At 42.3% G+C, this 19,544-nt stretch overlaps 1 protein-coding gene across 1 annotated transcript; it reads left to right on the forward strand.

The window, feature by feature from the left end:
• Positions 1-664: 664 nt before the first annotated feature.
• Positions 665-13,979, forward strand: LOC119734573 (phenolphthiocerol/phthiocerol polyketide synthase subunit C-like). Its single transcript, XM_038208110.1, has 4 exons — positions 665-981; positions 3,076-3,194; positions 5,229-12,049; positions 12,974-13,979. The coding sequence occupies exons 2-4, from the start codon at positions 3,140-3,142 to the stop codon at positions 13,316-13,318; spliced, it is 7,221 nt and encodes a 2,406-aa protein (XP_038064038.1). The 5' UTR covers positions 665-981; positions 3,076-3,139; the 3' UTR covers positions 13,319-13,979.
• The last annotated feature ends 5,565 nt before the right edge of the window (positions 13,980-19,544 follow it).

Here is a 19,544-nt window from a genome sequence, read left to right on the forward strand (position 1 = left end):
TAAGGCCTACTTCAATTTTCTTGGTCCCCCTTGAAAATTTGGTTCTTGATCGGCCCTTGGGTACGGGTACGACTGGTGAAACGTACAGCAGAAATCTTCCGCCATACTCAAGACACTGTTTAACGTTCATGCGCGACATGCACGCATAATACACACAGCAAGGCGAAAATGACACGCACGGCAAGGGTAACATTTTTGGGACCACTCGTCGAAGTTTTGAGATTTTCCGTAAAAATGTCCAACACGACTTCGATGACGTTGACGTTTTCGGCGCATGGGGGTTTGCCTTTACGTGTGATTTTCTCGCACACTACTTTCAATTTGGCTAGCTTATGGAGTATGAAATTATAAATTAAAGTTAAACGCGCACATCTTTTCTGGTGACCACAAGTCCACAACCATCGGCTTCGAATATTCGGCTGAGCACGTGATAACTTCTCAAATCTGTTCCCTGGCCGACGCAATAAGTGACCTTGCCAAAAAAAATTGCATACTTTTACGAGCGATTTTGCACGTCCACAGTCTATTGTCAATGCACGGAATGAACAATTAGCGCCCTGCGTAGCAAATCAATGAACGAGGTTACACGGATTTGGACTAGTTTCCACTGGTGGACAACTCAAGGCCACTAGATTGCAAGTTGATATGGTCTTTGCAGGTCTAGGAGAGAACTCGGAAATAATAATTTGACCTATCGGCGTTTACGAGTTAGCCACGCCCCTTAGACAACCCTATGGAATTTGTGTAGGCCTACACTAAGTTTTATTTGTCCGTTTGTATATCATGTAAATATTTCACAAGCTGCGCTGACTCGATTCTACCGCGAAAGGTTTAATAGTTCACAGCCTTGTTCGTTGGTTGGACAACCCATGCCTCCCCATTTGCTGAGAGGCTTCCAGTCATCAGATTTGAAGCTAGGTTCTCACAAGCCTATGGCGATGGCCTGACACAATCCCACGCGAAGACAAGTCTGCCTCAGAGGTGAGTGAAGTCTGAATTAAATTTAATAAGTCAAGAAGGCCTTCCTTATTTTAACGGCTAAAACGCTTAAATGCCCACCTTGAATACTGTAGATAGGCTTACAGTAGTTACAGGACTGGTAAATGAAAGAATGATCACACAAAGAACTTTAGAAGGATAATCTAGAAGGCACGATATAAACAAAGCCTGAATGGTAGGCCTACTGTAAACCATGAGGAAGGTAAACCAAGGACGGATCGGGGGGGGGGCAACGGGGGCCATGTCCCCCGAAAAAGAACCCCCTTTTTTTAAAGTGACGTTGCAATAAAGACAGGCACTGCGTACACTGCATATTTTCCTTTAAAAAAATGGTAAAAGTGGTCAGAAACTGCCTCAGATCGCACCACAGACCGTCTAGAATTCAACAAAAATTTCGGGGTCTTTAAATTAAGTGGGCCCCGCCCGAACCCCACGCCATCATTAATTCGACCCCACTTTTGGGGGACCAATAAATTACCTGTATATAGGACGTTTTCGCAGTCTGGACATCAGTGCATTGCGTTGGACATGCACCTTATAAGTTTGTCCCGGCCCACATCTCTAATATTCGACATCTATTGGTGTTGACAATACATCTATGTGTGTATTATTGATTGTCAATCTGGCTGCTTCATACAAACCTTAGCGAACGAAAGCCTGAAATTATTATGCCGTTAATTCCATCATAGCTCTATGATTCCATAAATCCCTTTTTGGCACGCATGGCGCGGCCAAAAGGATTTCAATGCACACCTTTTGGTCAGAAGTGCTGCATTTTATAGTTGGAGACTGTTAATAATCCACCCAAAGGCAAGTCAATTCTTACTGTGCTCAAGCCTAAAATGAAAATTCAATACCAGGAAATGGTGCATTCAAAAATGTGGAGTTGTAGTTTTGGTCACATTTCCCTTTGTGCCATTTCCGCTCAGCTGAGTTTGAATATAGGCTAAGGCCGCTGCCATGAACCCAATTCGTTCTGACCGCTTGGAGTTGGGGACACCATGAATATTGGTGGTGTTTGCGTGGCCCAATTACGAGAGCCCATATTAGTACGCAGCCGTGAGCACCGGGGCCCAATTCCAAGCCCCTGCTAACCTAAATATCAAGTGTCCTTCAATATCGGCACTGTGTCACCGTTGAGGGGGTACCTGTGCAAGCACGATTCAATACCACGTGCCCTAGTGCCAATACCGATGTTCCCCGAAACCTTACCCTACAACCCTAACCCTAACCCTAATCCTACGGATTTCGGGGAAGATCGGTATTGGGGAACACAGATATTGGGGAACATCGGGTAGACCCCCTATTGACCAACACTTTGTACATCCACAGGATACACTTGTTTCCCTCTTGTTGCTTAAATAATAAAAAGTTTTTTTTAAAGTTAAATTTTCTGTAAACTTGATTTGATCCATCTGAACAATGAATTTAGACCGATAGAAACTCATAGAATTGAAGTTGGTTTCAGTGTTAGAAAAGTAGAGCAATTTGTACATTTGGACGAAAAACACAACAAAATGTGATACATAAAATAACAAGTAATACATACAATAACATCTGAACGTTATTCATTAAAAAAACCAGCTGCTACAATTCGATTGTTTTTTTATTAAATTAAATGCTTGCCTTTTAAAATGAAACGCATGAAAGTCTTAATTGTTCAATAAGCCATTTGCGAGTGAGCTATAGCATTTAGGATTTAAATTTGAAAAACATTTGATATGCTGACTTGCTCAGAATGCTTGGCTCAGTTTAACTTTGAGTTTTCGAGACCAAAGACACTGTTGCTAATCGCATGATTCGGGGCAAGCTCTTGCATTGTAACGTAAGAGACGCTCAGCACCAATACGTTGTTCACTTTGGGTGAGAATGGTACAAAGACACCAGACCATGCTGGAGCTGGGGTTGCTAGCATAAGGCTTGCCCCGAATCACGTGAAATAATAACAGGATCTTTAATCAGCGTTCCAGATTTTATTCAAATTGAACTTGCAAATGGCTTATTGAAAGAAATTCGGAAGTACTATGACCATTGACTGACCTTAACCCCACTGTGTGGTTTGCTGATTGTACACAGATATTTCAAGAAACCTACGTGCTATACATGATCTGAGCTGTAAGCGAGGACACTAGCAAGGACCATGGAGGAAGCGGGAGGAAGTACAGCATTTCCCCCCATTGCGATAGTTGGGATAGGTAGGTAACACCTCGTATTGACCATTGATCGGTCAGTGCAGTTCAAACCAGCGCGAAGTGTTATATTGAGTTATATTGAAAATATAAATATACCTCATAATCTCATAATCCTTGGTAAACACAGTTTGGATGTGCATAGCTAGGGGTTTTTTGCGAACAAGTTAAAATCTCGCATGTGAGCTAGATAGTTGGGTGATGGGGGCAAACGATCATGAATCCTTGTCCACAAAAAGGTTAATTTTGTGACGTAATCATGGCGTCATCATGTATTAAATTACAAGTTAAAAATGTTGCCCTATGTTGGCGGTTCCCCATTTTGTCAACGCCCTTGTTCGTGGGATGCTTGTCAGAAGCATAAACCCGTATATGCCATGTAGCCGCCCAAAGTCAAGATGTAAAGCAACATTGTTAACAATGCTGCAAACCCGGGAAATAGCAAACAGGGATCACTCATTATGATTATGGCTCTTCATTGCAAATTTTCAAATGAACACAGACGCTGACAAAATGGGGGACCGCCATCATAGGGCTAGATAGCTCAGTTGGTAGAGCACCAGAACAGAAATCCGGAGGTCGCAGGTTCAAGCCTCGCTCAGCAGACGATTTCTTTGTTCAACTTCAAAATTGCAAAATGTTGCTTGGATTTCCAACAAACATTCCGTGGAGAGTAACAAATAAATTTGCAAGGTTTCCAAAATGATGACGCCATGAGACCGGAACTTATTGTTATGAAACTTGAAAATGATCGTGCTATTTTATTTCGTTAGTCAGTAGCGATAATTTTGTCGCAAAGTTAATGCTGATATCAATATTTTGTTGTTATTGGGCAACCAAATGCTGTGACGTCCTTAAACCAGACGTTCAATGTCATATTAATACAAAAACGTTCGTGTAATTCGAAGCAACTTCCAAGAATAATCTGTCCACTCCCTTTGGTCAATAATATTATGCTTGAACTGATAAATGAATTGGAAGCTCATCATTTCTGCCATTTAAACGCGACTTTACAGGTTGCAGACCAGTAAATAAACTTCCATTGACCCCAATGATAAATGCCCCCACTTCAGAAATTCGGGAAAAATACTCACAACTCTCCAAGGTGTTCGAGACACAAATCAAATTAAAGCTTATTTCATCATCTTTCATTTTCTTTTCAATTTACGGGGGGTCAACTGATGACTTTTAGGAGATATTTCCATCCGAAGGTGATCACCCCTTAAAATAGTCCTGAAGCCCATCGCCATTTTGAAAAACGATGCCTACACTCTATTGCAAAATAGAGCGCTTTTAGGGCCCCAATTTCATCCAAATTGAACGGAACTACAAGCTCACAGTCCTGTGCACGACTTCCACCCATATTTTATACAAACCCTCTAGTTCATGGCCCGCAGCATGCTCAAATACTGGAGATTTTGAGGGCATGCAAATCGTGATTTGGCCGGCGTAGGCAATTTCGGACCGATTTACTGGTCTGCAACCTGAAGTGTCGCGCCGTCACCCAAGGTTTGTCAGAAGACAAACCTCCCGTTGAGACTAGCGCCCTCTGTGTGGAGAGGGGCTTTACATGAAGACAGGCATAGAGACTAAGTATACATGGTTGAAAAAATATTGGCGTTCTTTTTGTGTGTGTGTGCTAAATTCGCGATCTGTCAGTGTTCATTACCTAATACATAGATTAGTTTACATTCTCTTCGATTTATAAAGTGCACAGATGATAAATCTTGATTATTATGTTGTTAAGAGGTGCTGTCATAAATTGAGATATGTTGCTACTCTTTTTTTCAGATTTATCTTTGCACTTCTTAAAATACACACTTAAGATTCAAGATACTTTATTGTCACTACTTAATAAACAGAGTGAAAATTGTTTTCCTGGAGTTCCAAAAAATTATACTAGAACTTAGAAGCGATCACAATCAAAATGGTTAAACAATCCATATGTACATTCCACAATGTACATACACACCACTTCATAATCCATCAGTAAAACCACCAAATCTTGGACATTGAGAGCTCCCCATTTGTGTGTCACAGGATGCCGTTTGCCAGGAGGTGTACATTCTCCTGAAGATTTCTGGAAGGTCATCCGGGATGGTAAGGACACCATAACAGAGGTTCCTCCAGACAGGTGGTCACTGGAAAAGTTCTACGATCCCGATCACTCTAAACAAGGTAAGATGATCTCACGCAAGGGCGGCTTCGTGGAAGGCATCGACAGGTTTGATAACACCTTCTTCAAGATTTCCCCCAGAGAGGCTATGTCTATGGACCCCCAGCAGCGCCTTCTGTTGGAGGTTGTGCATGAGGCATTTGAGGATGCTGGTATCATACCGGATACTCTAGGAACCTCAGGTGGTGTTTATGTAGCTGCAGGATTGATGGACTATACGGTTCAGACAGTATCAGACGCTTCACTGATCAACCCGTATACATTAACGGGGGTTTCCTCCAGCATTGCTGCCAATCGAGTGTCCTACGCATTCGATCTGCGAGGGCCGAGTTATTCCGTGGACACTGCTTGCGCCTCGTCAATCACCGCAATGCATCTTGCCTGCACTGGGCTCAGGAATCGCGAGTGTCAAACGGCTGTCATGGCCGGCTGCAACGCACTGATTCTCCCCGAGACATCGGTGGCTTTCTCCGCACTTGGCACTTTGTCCACAGACGGTAAATGCTGTCCGTTTTCTAACACAGCCAAGGGGTATGTGCGCAGCGAAGGCTGGGGTGCGCTCATCTTGAAACCACTTCCAATTGCACAAGAAGATGGTGATCATATCTATGCAGTTATTAGGGGTACGGCTATCGCAGCCAATGGGTATTCTACCAGCCTGACAATGCCTTCAAGCACAGCACAGGAATACGTAATGAAACAAGCCTACTTTCGGTCCGGCATTCCACTATCAGATGTTCTATACGTAGAAGCACACGGAACGGGGACACCTGTTGGCGATCCTCTTGAAGCAAAAGCCCTCGGAGAAACCTTTGGCCCCCACAGAGAGACACCACTTAAGATTGGTTCTGCCAAAGGAAACTTTGGCCACAGTGAGTGTTCCTCCGGGGTCACCACCGCTATTAAAGTAGCCCTGATGTTAGACCACAAGATACTTTGTCCAACTATCAATTTCGTTGAGACAAACCCAAATATCAAGTTGGATGACTGGAAACTCCAAGTGCAAACACAGCTACAAGAGGTGCCACCTTCTCAAAAGACCATAACTTTTAGTCTGAACACCGCTGGATTTGGGGGAGCAGTAGGTCACGTTGTTTTCCAAGAGGCCCCGAAAAATGTCACAAACAGAAAAAAGTCCATACGGTCTTCGGACTGGAAGTTTGGAGGTATCAGCCCTGGGGTTCACATTGTTATACCCCTTTCAGCAAAGTCCAAAGAAGCTCTGAATGATGTTGCTGAGCAGTGGCAAAATTTCAGCAACGAATGCGATGCTCTTCAAGTTGTTTCTTGGTTGTCATGTCGTAGAAAGCACTACGGGTGTCGATTAGCATTCGTCAGCAATTCTGGTGAGGCTTTCCGAGATCAAACTAAACAATTTCTGAACGCAGGAAGTGGCAGTGGGATTGCAGTTGGTACTTTCAGCAAGAAACCCAAGATCTGTTTTGTCTTTCCTGGGCAGGGGCAGCAGTGGGGAAGGATGGGACAGCAACTGTTCATCCAGGAGAAAGTCTTCCGTGAAGCTGTGATGGAATGCGACGAGGTATTCAAACAACTGAGCGGTTGGTCATTGCTGTACGATAAAAATATCTTTTCCACTAACGGATCAGGAGATCAAGCGAATGCTGCGACTACTTTGGATACTGAGATGAATCATACTGCTGTTTTACAGCCCTCCATCTTGTTTTTCCAGATCGCTTTGGTGCATCTGCTGCGATCCTGGGGAATCCACCCAGACGTAACGGTCGGTCACAGTCTTGGTGAGGTTGCTGCGGCCTATGTTAGTGGCGGTCTCACCCTTCCCGAAGCTGTTCGTGTTATATACCATCGAAGCTCTCAACAGTCGAAGCTTAAAGGAGCTGGAAGCATGGCAGCTCTTCGTCTGCCACTGTCTGAAGCAAAATGTGTCTGCCACCAGTATGAGAACTTATACGTAGCCGCTGTCAATGCCCCAGCAGTAACTACAATCGCTGGAAACACCGATGCGATCGATGAAATAACACACAATAACCCCACTGTGGCAAAACTACTGAGAGTCGAATGTGCATTCCATACTCCATTTATGAATCCGATGGAGGTGCCATTCCGAGGGGCCATGGAAGGTGCTGTCAAGGCAAAACCAGAACCCGGTTTGATTCCCTTCTATTCCACTGTTACCGGGGAGTTATACACGGGTGGATTTGATACCGACTACTGGTGGGAAAACATCAGAGGCACTGTAAAGTTTCAGGCAGCCGTGGAGGAAATTCTGAACACAGACGTCGACCTGTTCCTGGAGATTGGCGCCTCTGCCACCTTGCTCTCATCCGTGAATCAGATTTCTACGCATTTCAAGGGTGTGTCAAGCAAACTCGTCCCAACAGGGCAGCGAGAGCAGGACGACTACCTGACCGTGATACGGGCTTTAGCCAACCTGTACGTGGCTGGATGTGACATCAATTGGAGCATCGTCACAGGAGGATGTGGTCCTTGGGTACGGTTGCCAACTTACCCCTGGCAGCATCAGTCCTTCTGGCTGGAAACTGAAGAAAGACGTAAGCGCAGACTTGGTCAAGACGATCGAACATTCAAGGGACAGTCTGGGAATATTTCCCTCGAGATGTTTCCGTTTCTGGCTGATCATGTTGTCCAGGACCATCTTGTATTTCCGGGAGCAGGTTATCTCGAGATGATGGTGCAGTCAGTCTTTCATGAGACTGAATGTCCCGCTCTCTCGAAAGTATCTTTCAGCAAGATTCTTACGTGGACGGTGTTGAAAGACGGCAGTACCAAGGCACTTGGTCTGCAGTGCCAAAGAGAGGGGTCTAACGTCCAAGTGACCTCGGATGGCGTCAGCTATTCCTCGGCGAAGGTCGAAAGCTCCCCAGATATTGATTTAGGTGCCATCTCGATTGAGGAGATCCTCTTGAGGTGCAAAACTCGTTTCACTGGAAACGATATCTACAATGTCTTGGCTGAACTGGGCTTTGATTATGGCCCATCATTTCAAGTTGTCAAAGAGGTCGCTCTTGGAGACGGGGAGGTTGTTGGGTTCCTCTTGCCACTGAAATCAGACAGTAAACAGCGAATGCAGGTCACACACGTTGATGCTGGCATGCAGTTGTTACTTTTTGAGGCTGGGGGAGGCCTGTACCTTCCAGTTTCCATGAAGTCATTGCACATGAGTGTCCCCTCTATGCCGACCTCTAAACCACTCGTCGCCTACGTCCGGATAACTGATCTGGATTCCAAAGTACTTGTGGGGGATATCACAATTGCTACAAGTGAAGGCAAAGTACTACTCAAAGCCAGCAATTGTGAGAGTCACAACATCACTGGTTCCAAGACGGATGTAGGTCTAGAGTCTTGCCTGTACACCACACGGATGCAATCAGTGAAATCATGTCTTCCAGCTACATCAATGGCTTGTGAAAAGTTTGGTGTTGACTATCTGGATGCAAGGTTTGGTGATGAGATGGGATTTATTGCAAAAGCGCAGCCATGGATTCAATCTCTTGAGGAGGTTTGTGCCTCGTACATCCACCGGGCCTTAAAAGACGTGGAAGACAAAAAGTTCAACCAACAACAGGATTGCTATCTGAAAAGCCTGAAAAAAATGTCAAGAGAAAATTGTTCTGATAAAGTGGCTGTTACAGATATTGAGTCTGTTTTGGAAAACATCCAAGCCAATTTGCCAGAAATGCAGCAAGAGATAGCCCTGTTACGAAGACTCGGAAACAACCTTCCGAATACTCTGAAGGATCTATCTGCATTGTCTTCAAGGTCGTCTCTAACAGACACGAGTTCTGCTGTGATGGATTCAGCGCTGGTTCGAGTATGCTACAAAGCTGGTGCGGATGTCATTCACAGTGCTGTCAAGGTAGCACTTCAGAAGAAGAGCGTTGTTCGTATTCTCGAAGTTGGTGGACAGTTCGGTGGACTAGCCAAACACGCATTACCTCTTTTGAGAGAGCTTTGCGAGGAAAGTCAGGTGGAGTACATATACAGCTTCTCGGCTACATATTCAGGCGGTCATCCACATCAAGAACAACTCCCCGGGTTTTCATTTGTTAAGTATCAGCGACTTGATCTTGGAGAGGATGTAGTGTCACAAGGTTTCGTGCCAGGATCTGTTGATGTCGTCATCTGTATGGATGTTATCCACTTGTCTGAAGATCTCAATAGAAGCTTAAGAAACATGTACAAGCTTCTTTGTTTCGGAGGCTGGCTTTTCATGGGAGAGCTGATGGCTAACACCACTTGTATTGGAGATGTCTTGTTGAGTGGTCAAGACAATTGCTTCTTGACGGAAGACGGATGGAAGGATGTTCTCAGTACCAATGGCTTTAAGGAGATTGTTGTTGTATCAACGCCACAAAAATACTTCCATGGCATCTTTGTTGGTTGCAAGATTTCGGAGAATCAACCAACAGATTTGTTTAGGGATCCAGCGTCCTGTCCATGCTTCGTGCTTTTCGATGGTCATGATGCAACTGCTCGTGGACTTTGTGTGAAACTGGGCGTCCCGGTAGAGAATATGTGTCTTGGAGGAGAGGATCCGATGAAAGCTCTACCTCAAAACCCCATGGCAGAAAGAAACAGCTTGGTTTGCATCTACAACCCAGAAGACAGTCTTTATCAACTTACAAAGCTACTTCAAGGGATTGAATCTAAGACACTGAGTTTCAGGAAAGTGTTTGTGGTGGTAATCGGAACAAAAAGTGAAGCAGCTAGAGTGGTGGGTCTCGTTCGGTCAGTCACAAATGGAATCCATCTGCCCATTTACTCTATTCAGATGAGAGACACCAAGAGTGCCAGCATAGAATCACTTGAAGGGCTCTTGAAGGACAAGGAGGTTGGAGACAGAGAACTCATGATAAGCAAGGGAGAGGTCACTGTGCCACGAATAATCCGAGTCGAGCTCTCGACTGGTAATGATGTGGTGGATGGAAGTCACTGGCAGCTTGGTATCAATAAAGATGGAGCATCCAAGAGTTCGTCATCTGTTGAAGATCTTGGTTTTAGCTTCTTAGATGAATTGGACCCACTCCCTGGTGACGTGGTTGTCAACGTGAAATCTGCGGGACTGAATTTCAAGGATGTCATGATGTCACTGGGGCTTTTGGATGGCTTGGATGACAGTGATAACGTTGTCACGCCTCATATTGGTCTGGAGTGCTCGGGATTAATTGAGAAAATTGGTGATGGAGTCACTTCTTTTCACATCGGTGATGAAGTTATGGGTTTTGGAAAACACTGCCTTGCCTCACAGACCGTCTGCGATGCTCAGTTGTTGGTTCACAAGCCATCGTGCATTGAGTGGAACGATGCTGCTGGTGTTTGTGTTGTATTTACCACGGCCTACCACGCACTTGTTCAGAGAGCCAATCTCAAGAATGATGAAATAGTCCTGATTCATTCGGCGTGTGGTGGCGTTGGTTTGGCGGCCATTCAGGTCGCCAAGATGGTCGGAGCTCGTATCATCTGCAGTGCAGGAAGTGAAAACAAACGATCATATCTCAGAAATGAACTTGGGATTGAACTGGTCACTGACTCACGCTCGGAGAGATTTTATGACGATGTCATGGCCTGGACTGACGGGTTTGGTGTTGATGTGGTTTTGAACTCACTGCACGGGGAGAAACTTTCAAGAGGCATTGAAGCTTTAAACCCCGGTGGGCGATTTTGCGAGATCGGGAAGCGGGACATTCTTCAAAACTCCAGCCTCCAAATGAGTCTCCTGCTTGAGAACAAGTCGTTCATGTCATGCCAAATCGACAGGATGATGAAACTTCAGAAAGACAAAATGCACCATCTTCTCCTTGAGGTGATTTCACACTTCGGAAACAATGGTCCTCTCAATCCAATACCAACAACGGCGAACTCCATCGAAGATTACCAAGACACTTTTACCCAAATGGCGAAAGGAAATCACATCGGAAAGATTGTCTTCAGTATCCCACCTGACTTCAAGCCTTCTCATGTATCGTCTTTCTCCCACATCTTTGACGCAAACGCCACATATATAATCACTGGTGGGTATGGTGGTTTGGGATTGGCCCTCGCAAGATGGGTCTGCGACAGAGGTGCACGCTATATAAGTCTTGTGTCCCTTCACGGATGTCACACTGATGCTGCTCGTCGCACAGTAAGCTACTTAAAGAAGAAAGGAGCAACCGTCTTTGACTTTGCAAAAGATGTGTCCAAGACAAGTGATGTTCAGGCGATGTTGAGTGAGTTGTCAACTATCCACAATGCACCAGTGGTGAAGGGTGTGTTCCATCTTGCTGGGCGTATTTTGGAGGAATCCTTATCCACCCTCACACCCAAGATGCTGGATCTGATCTTAGGAGCAAAGACGACCGGTGCCAAGAACCTCCACAATCTCACCCAGGATCTTCCATTGGATATCTTCTTCATGATGTCATCTAGTACCTCGATGTGGGGACACTCCTCGCAACCAGGCTACTGCGCAGCCAATGCTTACCTCGACGCACTGGCCGAAGAGAGACGGGCCATGGGCCTCCCTGCTATCAGCCTCCAACTTGGGCCAGTGAGGGGTGCAGGATTCCTGGAAAAGAATGCAGATATTGTGGAAACTTTTGCGATAAAGGGAAGCCTTACACTCCACATCGATGAGGTGCTTCAGGTCATTAGTCAAATCCTTCAGATCAAGAATACCCCTGCTGTGCTGTGTCTGTCTAACCAGGTATGTTGGCACCGGCAGAAACTTTTGCGGTTCGATTCAATTCAAATCAAAACCTCCTCCCCTCAAAAACAAAACAGGTGAACTACTAATCATTAAAGAAAAACAACAAAATTGAAATTAATTTGAATTTCATATTCATAAATACCTGAGACAGTTTACCAATTCATATTGGTCGAGAGCCCGTCACTTGGGTGGTTTTACACCACCGGTAAAACCCGGCTGCGTCCTGCGTCACATCGCGCAGTTTATTATGTATTCCCTTTTCATAACACACTGATCCGAGGCTTTATTAAAATAATGTGGAAACAATTTTTAACTAAGTTATATTATTCACGCTTCAGTTCATATTATCAGATAAACATTTTGTCAGTCTTAGCGCCTGTAAATTATTCAAGAACGACATTCTCAACTGTCCATTCGTGTTTCGTAATTTAAACCGTGTCCTATTTAATTAGAAAAATGAGAAAACCAAATCATAGATGAAAGTTACTTATTGTCTGTTTAAATTACTCATCTTGATTTCTTAATTCATATCATACGAAAACAAAATTAGCATTGCATGCTACTAATGATATCCTTTGGTCAAAATGTCATTTATTTCCTTCAACCAAAGGCATAGATAACTGTATTAACAACAAGTAAGATTTAAGGCTTTGCATGGTGGAGATACTAAATAATGAAAGGTTTGCGGAAACACCATGTGCGAATAATTTCTCAACTAAAAGAATGGTTCTGTAAAGAACCAGAGGTATAAACTCGACGTTCCGGTCAGTATGCTCCGGAACGTCGAGGTTATACCTCTGGTTCTTTTCAGAACCATTCTCTTAGTTGAGAAATTATTCGCACATGGTGTTTCCGCAAACCTTTCATTATTTGTATTAACAACACTTCTCTTGTATTTTCTCCACCCTCTACTAAAATAAGGTGTGGAACAACACCCTCAAGTTTTGTCACAGCGGCATTTTGAAATTTCGTCATTTCGTCCAAACGGCCAGGCTGAGGCGTTCCTCCTCCAACGTCCGAGTAGTTCACCGTAAAGTCGCCGAGGGCCGGGTGCGAGAGAAGATGGGCCGCCTGCTCTGCGTCGATCCAGACGGCATCGACCTGCATCAGCCCATGGTGGATTACGGAGTGGATTCCTTGATGGCGGTGGAGATGGTTGCATGGGCCTCTAAGGAGCTGAATACATCCATCACACAGGTGGAAATTCTTGGAGGCATCACAACGGATGCTTTCCTCCAGCGAGTCATTTCAAGTCAGATCATGTAAACTTCGCCATGATGTTAATCCCCCGATAGAGGGCGCTGTAACAGTTACGTTCGGCGGAACCCGTAGATTGAGATTTGTTTGCATTGAAGAAAACAACACTGCATGTAACAAGCCTAAACTGATTTTGATCGTGGCAGAATATTTCCCATAGTTGTAGATTAATGTTAAAATAACTCGCCAAACTAGTTGGCGACATTAAGAACATACAGGTATGTCATAGATAAAGGGCAGGGTTTTGAATTTTTGAGGGAAATGTTGGGGTAAAATGACGACAAAACGAAAGGCACGATTCGAGGAAAATCGTAACTTCTACCCCAAGAAACTGTTCAAAAATTACAAAATAAGTGTCATTATATTTAGAGAAGTCTGCTTTATGTGGAAAAGTTCATTTTTGAGTAATAAAAAACACCCTTGACTCTAATTTGAGCGACGGGCGCCCTACGTGCTATTGTTGATGTACCATACATGGTGCGGCCCCTTAACTTGGCGTCGCACTCTGATTTTTTCGCCTGTAGCGCCCAGCTAGAGCAAAAGTTTAAACTGAAATTTCACAGAAAGCGGAATTCATTTTATCAAGTTTTAAACACTCCCGTGCATAAATCACGAGTTTATCTACCCGTTACAAAGTTAGAAGAACAATTTATTTTGGCGTGATTTTCCGATTTTATTTCGAAGTGCACAGTGAACCCTTTGAAATTGTCCCCCCCCCCCCCCAAAAAAAATAAAAAAATAAATAAGAACATAATTTTCTGACAAACGTCTAGGTTGGTATGTAGGTAGAGAAAATAATGGTTTATTAGAATTACCAATCTAACAGAATTTTTTAAATGCTCAACTTGCGATTTCCCGAGATTTATTCAAGTGCGTCATGTTACTGTTAGGGATTTGTGCCCAATTTCCGGACGCCACCGTTTTTGAATATCGGATTAAATTTCATGACACCGAAATAGTTCACAGATGTTAAATAGCAAGCATTAATAAGGTAAAAGTACCAGTATTTCACTGAATGAAAGTTTGTCAACAAAGACTTTGGCAACACTGATGTGGAAAGTCGGGGTAAATATCGAAGTGCGCCACGTTAGGGAACAATAAACTAGCTACATGTACAAGCGTTTCTAACATTTTGTAACAACCACGATATAGCTTGAGTTGAACTTCTCAACCCAACTCATCTTTTCAGCTAAAATTAACTTACCTTGCTAAAAACGTCTGCTTAGTTCTCGGACTTTGGCGAGTTGAAGACTTCATTTTCCTCTTCTACAGGTTCAAGAAATTATTACGGAATTTGGAATAATAGCGTCAATATTTGCCACTACCGTATTGATCCGCGCAGAGCGCGCGCAGACGATAATTCCTGATGTGCGTGTAGCGCTAGCGTGGTATTTAAAAAATGGCGGCACTTACATCAGCCTCGTTCAAATATTTGATTACATATTTTGTTCAGTAAAAAAATAATAGCAATGGATAAACAACAACTCTAAAATTATAAACGTCAATTTTTATTAAGGAGGGAATTACATAAAAACATGTATATGCAACCTCGTCCCCAGTGCTTACTTTATTTCCAACCTCGTTTCCAATAGTAAGCCCTGGATAGGAAACTTTCTCCCTGTATCCTGATTCGATACCTCAATTTGCTAATAATGGATTTATATCGTGTAGTTGGTCTTGTTATTCACAACGTGCAGTACGTGTTTTCGCGATCATTCGTCCACGCCTTCCCAAAAATATTCATTTCCTTTCCAATTTGTTAATAATAATATGAAATGTGAAACTGCATGTTGTCTCGTTAAAATCGTAATTAAAATAAAATCGTGTTTTCGTAACTCACGCCATACTCTCGCTGCGACGAATTGATTCTGTTTTCACCCCAGACACCGCATACAAAAACAAACGCAAATGTAACGCACAGGCAGGCACCAGACTATTTAGCTGTTTCGGTGTACACACCGAAACAGCTCTTGTTTCTGTTATTAGCTGTTCCCAATTTCAATTGGGAACAGCTCTTGTTTTCGTTAAAGTTTTTTTTTTTCCTTTTTTTTTTTTTCTTCTTTTTCTTTTTCCACTTTTCCCCATAGGTTTTGTACACGTTTTTATAGTACAAGCCACTTTGGCAATTATTTTAAATCCGATCAACTTTAAACTCAGCATAGTTATTAACCATCATCTGAGGATGTGTGCCGAAACTTTTCGTCATGCTGACGTCATCACGTGATTTATTATAGAATTTTGAATATTTAATTTTTTCCATTGACTTTGTACACAATTTTTTTTTAAAAATGTCAATTTTCAGAGGGCATTTTCAACTCTTTGCCAGTAATTCATTTACACCAATCTTTGTCCAAGCAAAGACCCTAAATCAAACAACATTGTGTAATGATGACGTTATGATGACGTCATCCGGTGTTTATTTATAGGCAATTAAATTGTGACACTTTTAAAATTTAAAAATGCATAAGAAATCAACCATACGCGTCCGCAGCATTCTGTTGCCGGCAAGTGGTAGAGTAGGTTGAGGTCTTTATTTCATTCAGTGTGCGTGATATCACGTGACCCTTGCTTCCGGTCGAAAAAGGCCAAAACCGGAAGTGGCTTATTATTTAAAAGTGGTAATAGATATGAACTTGCTTTCAACGGTGTTAGTCTCTTGGCTGACAGTATTCTTCAAATCATCTACCGATGACGTCATGCAATCTTCTAGCGCCCTCTAGCGACAGGTTGAAAATTTTCAAAAATGCATTTTGAATAGATGTCTGTGGCGAAGTTTGTCGGAATCGCCTAAATATTGGTGTATATGATGACCTTGACCCACTTAAGACGTGTGCGAAGTTTTAGGTGTATGACGTCATCAGACCGGAAGTTATAATGAAAAGACCCTTTTTCCTTAGAAAATTCCTGAAAAATCAACCATGGCAGTTTTTATATTAGTTTTTACTTTAATTGTCTATTTAAGGGTAGGTCTAAAACATTTCAAAGCTTCGAGGCAATAAGCAAACTCGGACATGCCCTGCGCACGCTTAAAACTTCAGGTTGACAATACCTCTGCTTTAAAACATGCACAGGACGTCCACAATGTACATGTACATGCACGTACATCGTACGTTGTACATATCGTATGTCGGTCAGCCCGCGCGCAGCGCACGTGTTGCTGAGGTCAAATCCTGTCCACAGTGACCGTTTTAGCCGATTTCCGGCTAACTTTGACAGATTTTATGTTCATGCATAGTGATAGTCAGGGACGTTGATAAAAACAAATCATAATGCGGAAAGCCCTATCTTCTGTTGCAAACAGACATAGATCTCTACTTATATGTCTATTGGTCCAACAGATAATCAATATTGGGAACAGCTCTGTGGTTGTTCACAACCACAATTTCTAGTTTTTTTGGCTTTTCCGCATAGTGCGGAAAAGCCTTTGTTTTTGTTCTCATTTTTTTTTTTTTTTTTTTTTTTGGCTTTTCCGCAAAGTTGCGGAAAAGCCTTTGTTTTTGTTCTCATTTTTTTTTTTTTTTTTGGCTTCTTCTTTTTGTCGCCTAAATCCCATAGACTTTGTGCACGTTTTTTCTCAACGCCACTTTTGGCATTAATCTTTGTTATACATCATTCAAAGTTAGCATAAGCATAGTCCCTATAGCAAAGATGTGTCCCGAAGATTGACGTCATGGTGACGTCATCGACTAATTTATTATAGATTTTTGAATATTTAATTTTTCCCATAGACTTTGTACACAGAAGATTAAAAAAAATTGTCGATTTGCAAAGGGCATTTTTGACTCTTTGCCAGTAATTTATTTACACCAATCTTTGTCTAAGCAAAGACCCTAATTTAAACAACATTGTGTAATGATGACGTCATGATGACGTCATCAGGTGTGTATTTATAGGCAATTAAATTGTGACACTTTTAATATTCAAAAATGCATAAGAAATCAACCGTACGCGTCCGCAGCATTTTGTTGCCGGCAAGTGGTAGAATAGGTTGAGGTCTTTATTTTATTCAGTGTGCGTGAAATCACGTGACCCCTGCTTCCGGTCGAAAAAGGCCCAAACCGGAAGTGGCTTATCATTTGAAAGTGGTAATAGATATAAACTTGCTTTTAACGGTGTTAGTCTCTTGGCCAATAGTATTCTTCAAATCATCTACCGATGACGTCATGCAATCTTCGAGCGCCCTCTAGCGACGGGTTGAAAATTAGCAAAAATGTATTTTGAATAGATGTCTGTAGCGAAGTTTGTCGTAATCGCCTAAATATTGGTGTATATGATGACCTTGACCCACTTAAGACGTGTGCGAAGTTTTAGGCAAATGACGTCATCAAACCGGAAGTTACAATAAAAAGACCCTTTTTTATTTGAAAATTCCTGAAAAATCAACCATGGCAGTTTTTATATTTGTTTTTACTTTAATTGTCGATTGAAGGGTAGGTCTAAAACATTTCAAAGTTTCGAGGCGATAAGCAAACTCGAACATACCATGTGCACGCTTAAAACTTCACGTTGACAATACCTCTGCTTCAAAACATGCACAGGACAGGACGTCCACAATGTACATGTACATGTACATGCACGTACGTTGTACATAGGCACGTACATCGTATGTCAGTCAGCCTGCAGCGCACGTGTTGCTGAGGTCAAATCCTGTCACAGTGAACGTTTTAGCCGATTTTCGGCTAACTTTGACAGATTTTATGTTCATCCATGCGCATAGACATGGACGTATTATAGCACTCTTGGCATTAATCTTTTTCAGATATCAGCCATAAGCATAGTCCCTATAGCCAAGACGTGTCCCGAAGAGTGACGTCATGGTGACGTCATCAAGTGATTTATTATGGATTTATGAATAATTAATTTTTCTCATAGACTTTGTACACAGCTTTCTCCACAAGTCTTTCCCTATACAACACTAATATATCTTACTGAGTAGTTCTAAACTTCGGCTGAGAATTACTATGAGAAGGAAAAAGAAATCGTATTTTTTTACGCCTTTCATTTGATTGAAAATATTCCCAAGAGTTAGAATAGCAAGTAATATTTTATAAAAATGTTTCAGTTTAAAGGAAAATCACGCATTTAAAGGTGCAGTTTTTCTGCTGTGGGATTTTTAACCTATTGACTTTCTACACGTTTTCAAGCCACCATTTTCGTATTTTGGCGATCTGGAATCGTCATCAAAGTTACAGCCAAGAAAGACCCTCATACAAAAATTATGCCAAGACTATGACTCACGATGACGTCATCACCTAATTCTTTATTGATTTTTGAAAATTTACGTACATATTGTGAAGTCTTATATCTACAGAAATGTAAGTCCGATTGGGTTGAAACTTGGTATGTGGCTATACCAGGATGTGTTATAGATTAAAAATGAGGTCACGTCATGATGACGTCATCCTGAGATTTTATATGAATATTTATTTGATTGGACTTTTAGCCATATCTCCCGAACGCAACATGCAAAATGCAAAATTCTTTGTTGCATTTGGTCTGTTATGTAATAGCTATTTGCACAAAACTTGAAAAAAAATGTGTGACGTCATCATGACGTCATCAAAATGCGATTTTGCAAAACTCATATAAGGAAAGGTCCAATTGTCATGAAACTTGGTGGGTAGGTAGTTAATCATACTAGTATGCAAAGTTCGAAGTGACGTCACGATGACGTCATCAACAAATTTAAACATATTTGTCGATTTTCAAAGTGCGTTTTCGACTCTTTGCCAGTAATTTATTTAGATCACTCTTTGTCCAAGCAAAGACCTTGTGCACACGCACATACATCGTATTGCCGAGGACAAATCCTGTCCACAGTGACCGTTTTAGCCGATTTTTCGGCTAACTTTGACAGATTTTATGTTCATGCATATTCAGGGAATATTATTGATTAAAAAAAATCATAATGCGGAAAAGCCCTATGTTCTGTTGCAAACAGACATAGATCTCTAGTTCCTTCTTCTTTTTGTCGCCAAAACCCCATAGACTTTGTGCACGTTTTTTCTCAGTGCCACTTTTGGCAGTAATCTTTGTCATACATCATTCAAAGTTTGCATAAGCATAGTCCCTATAGCAAAGATGTGTCCCGAAGATTGACGTCATGGTGACGTCATTGACTAATTTATTATAGATTTTTGAATATTAAATTTTTCCCATAGACTTTGTACACAGAAATTTAAAAAAACATTGTCGCTTTTCAAAGGGCATTTTGACTCCTTGCCAGTAATTCATT

This window comes from Patiria miniata, unplaced genomic scaffold, assembly GCF_015706575.1.
Source record: "Patiria miniata isolate m_02_andy unplaced genomic scaffold, ASM1570657v1 HiC_scaffold_27, whole genome shotgun sequence".
Classification (NCBI taxonomy): Eukaryota; Metazoa; Echinodermata; class Asteroidea; order Valvatida; family Asterinidae; genus Patiria; species Patiria miniata.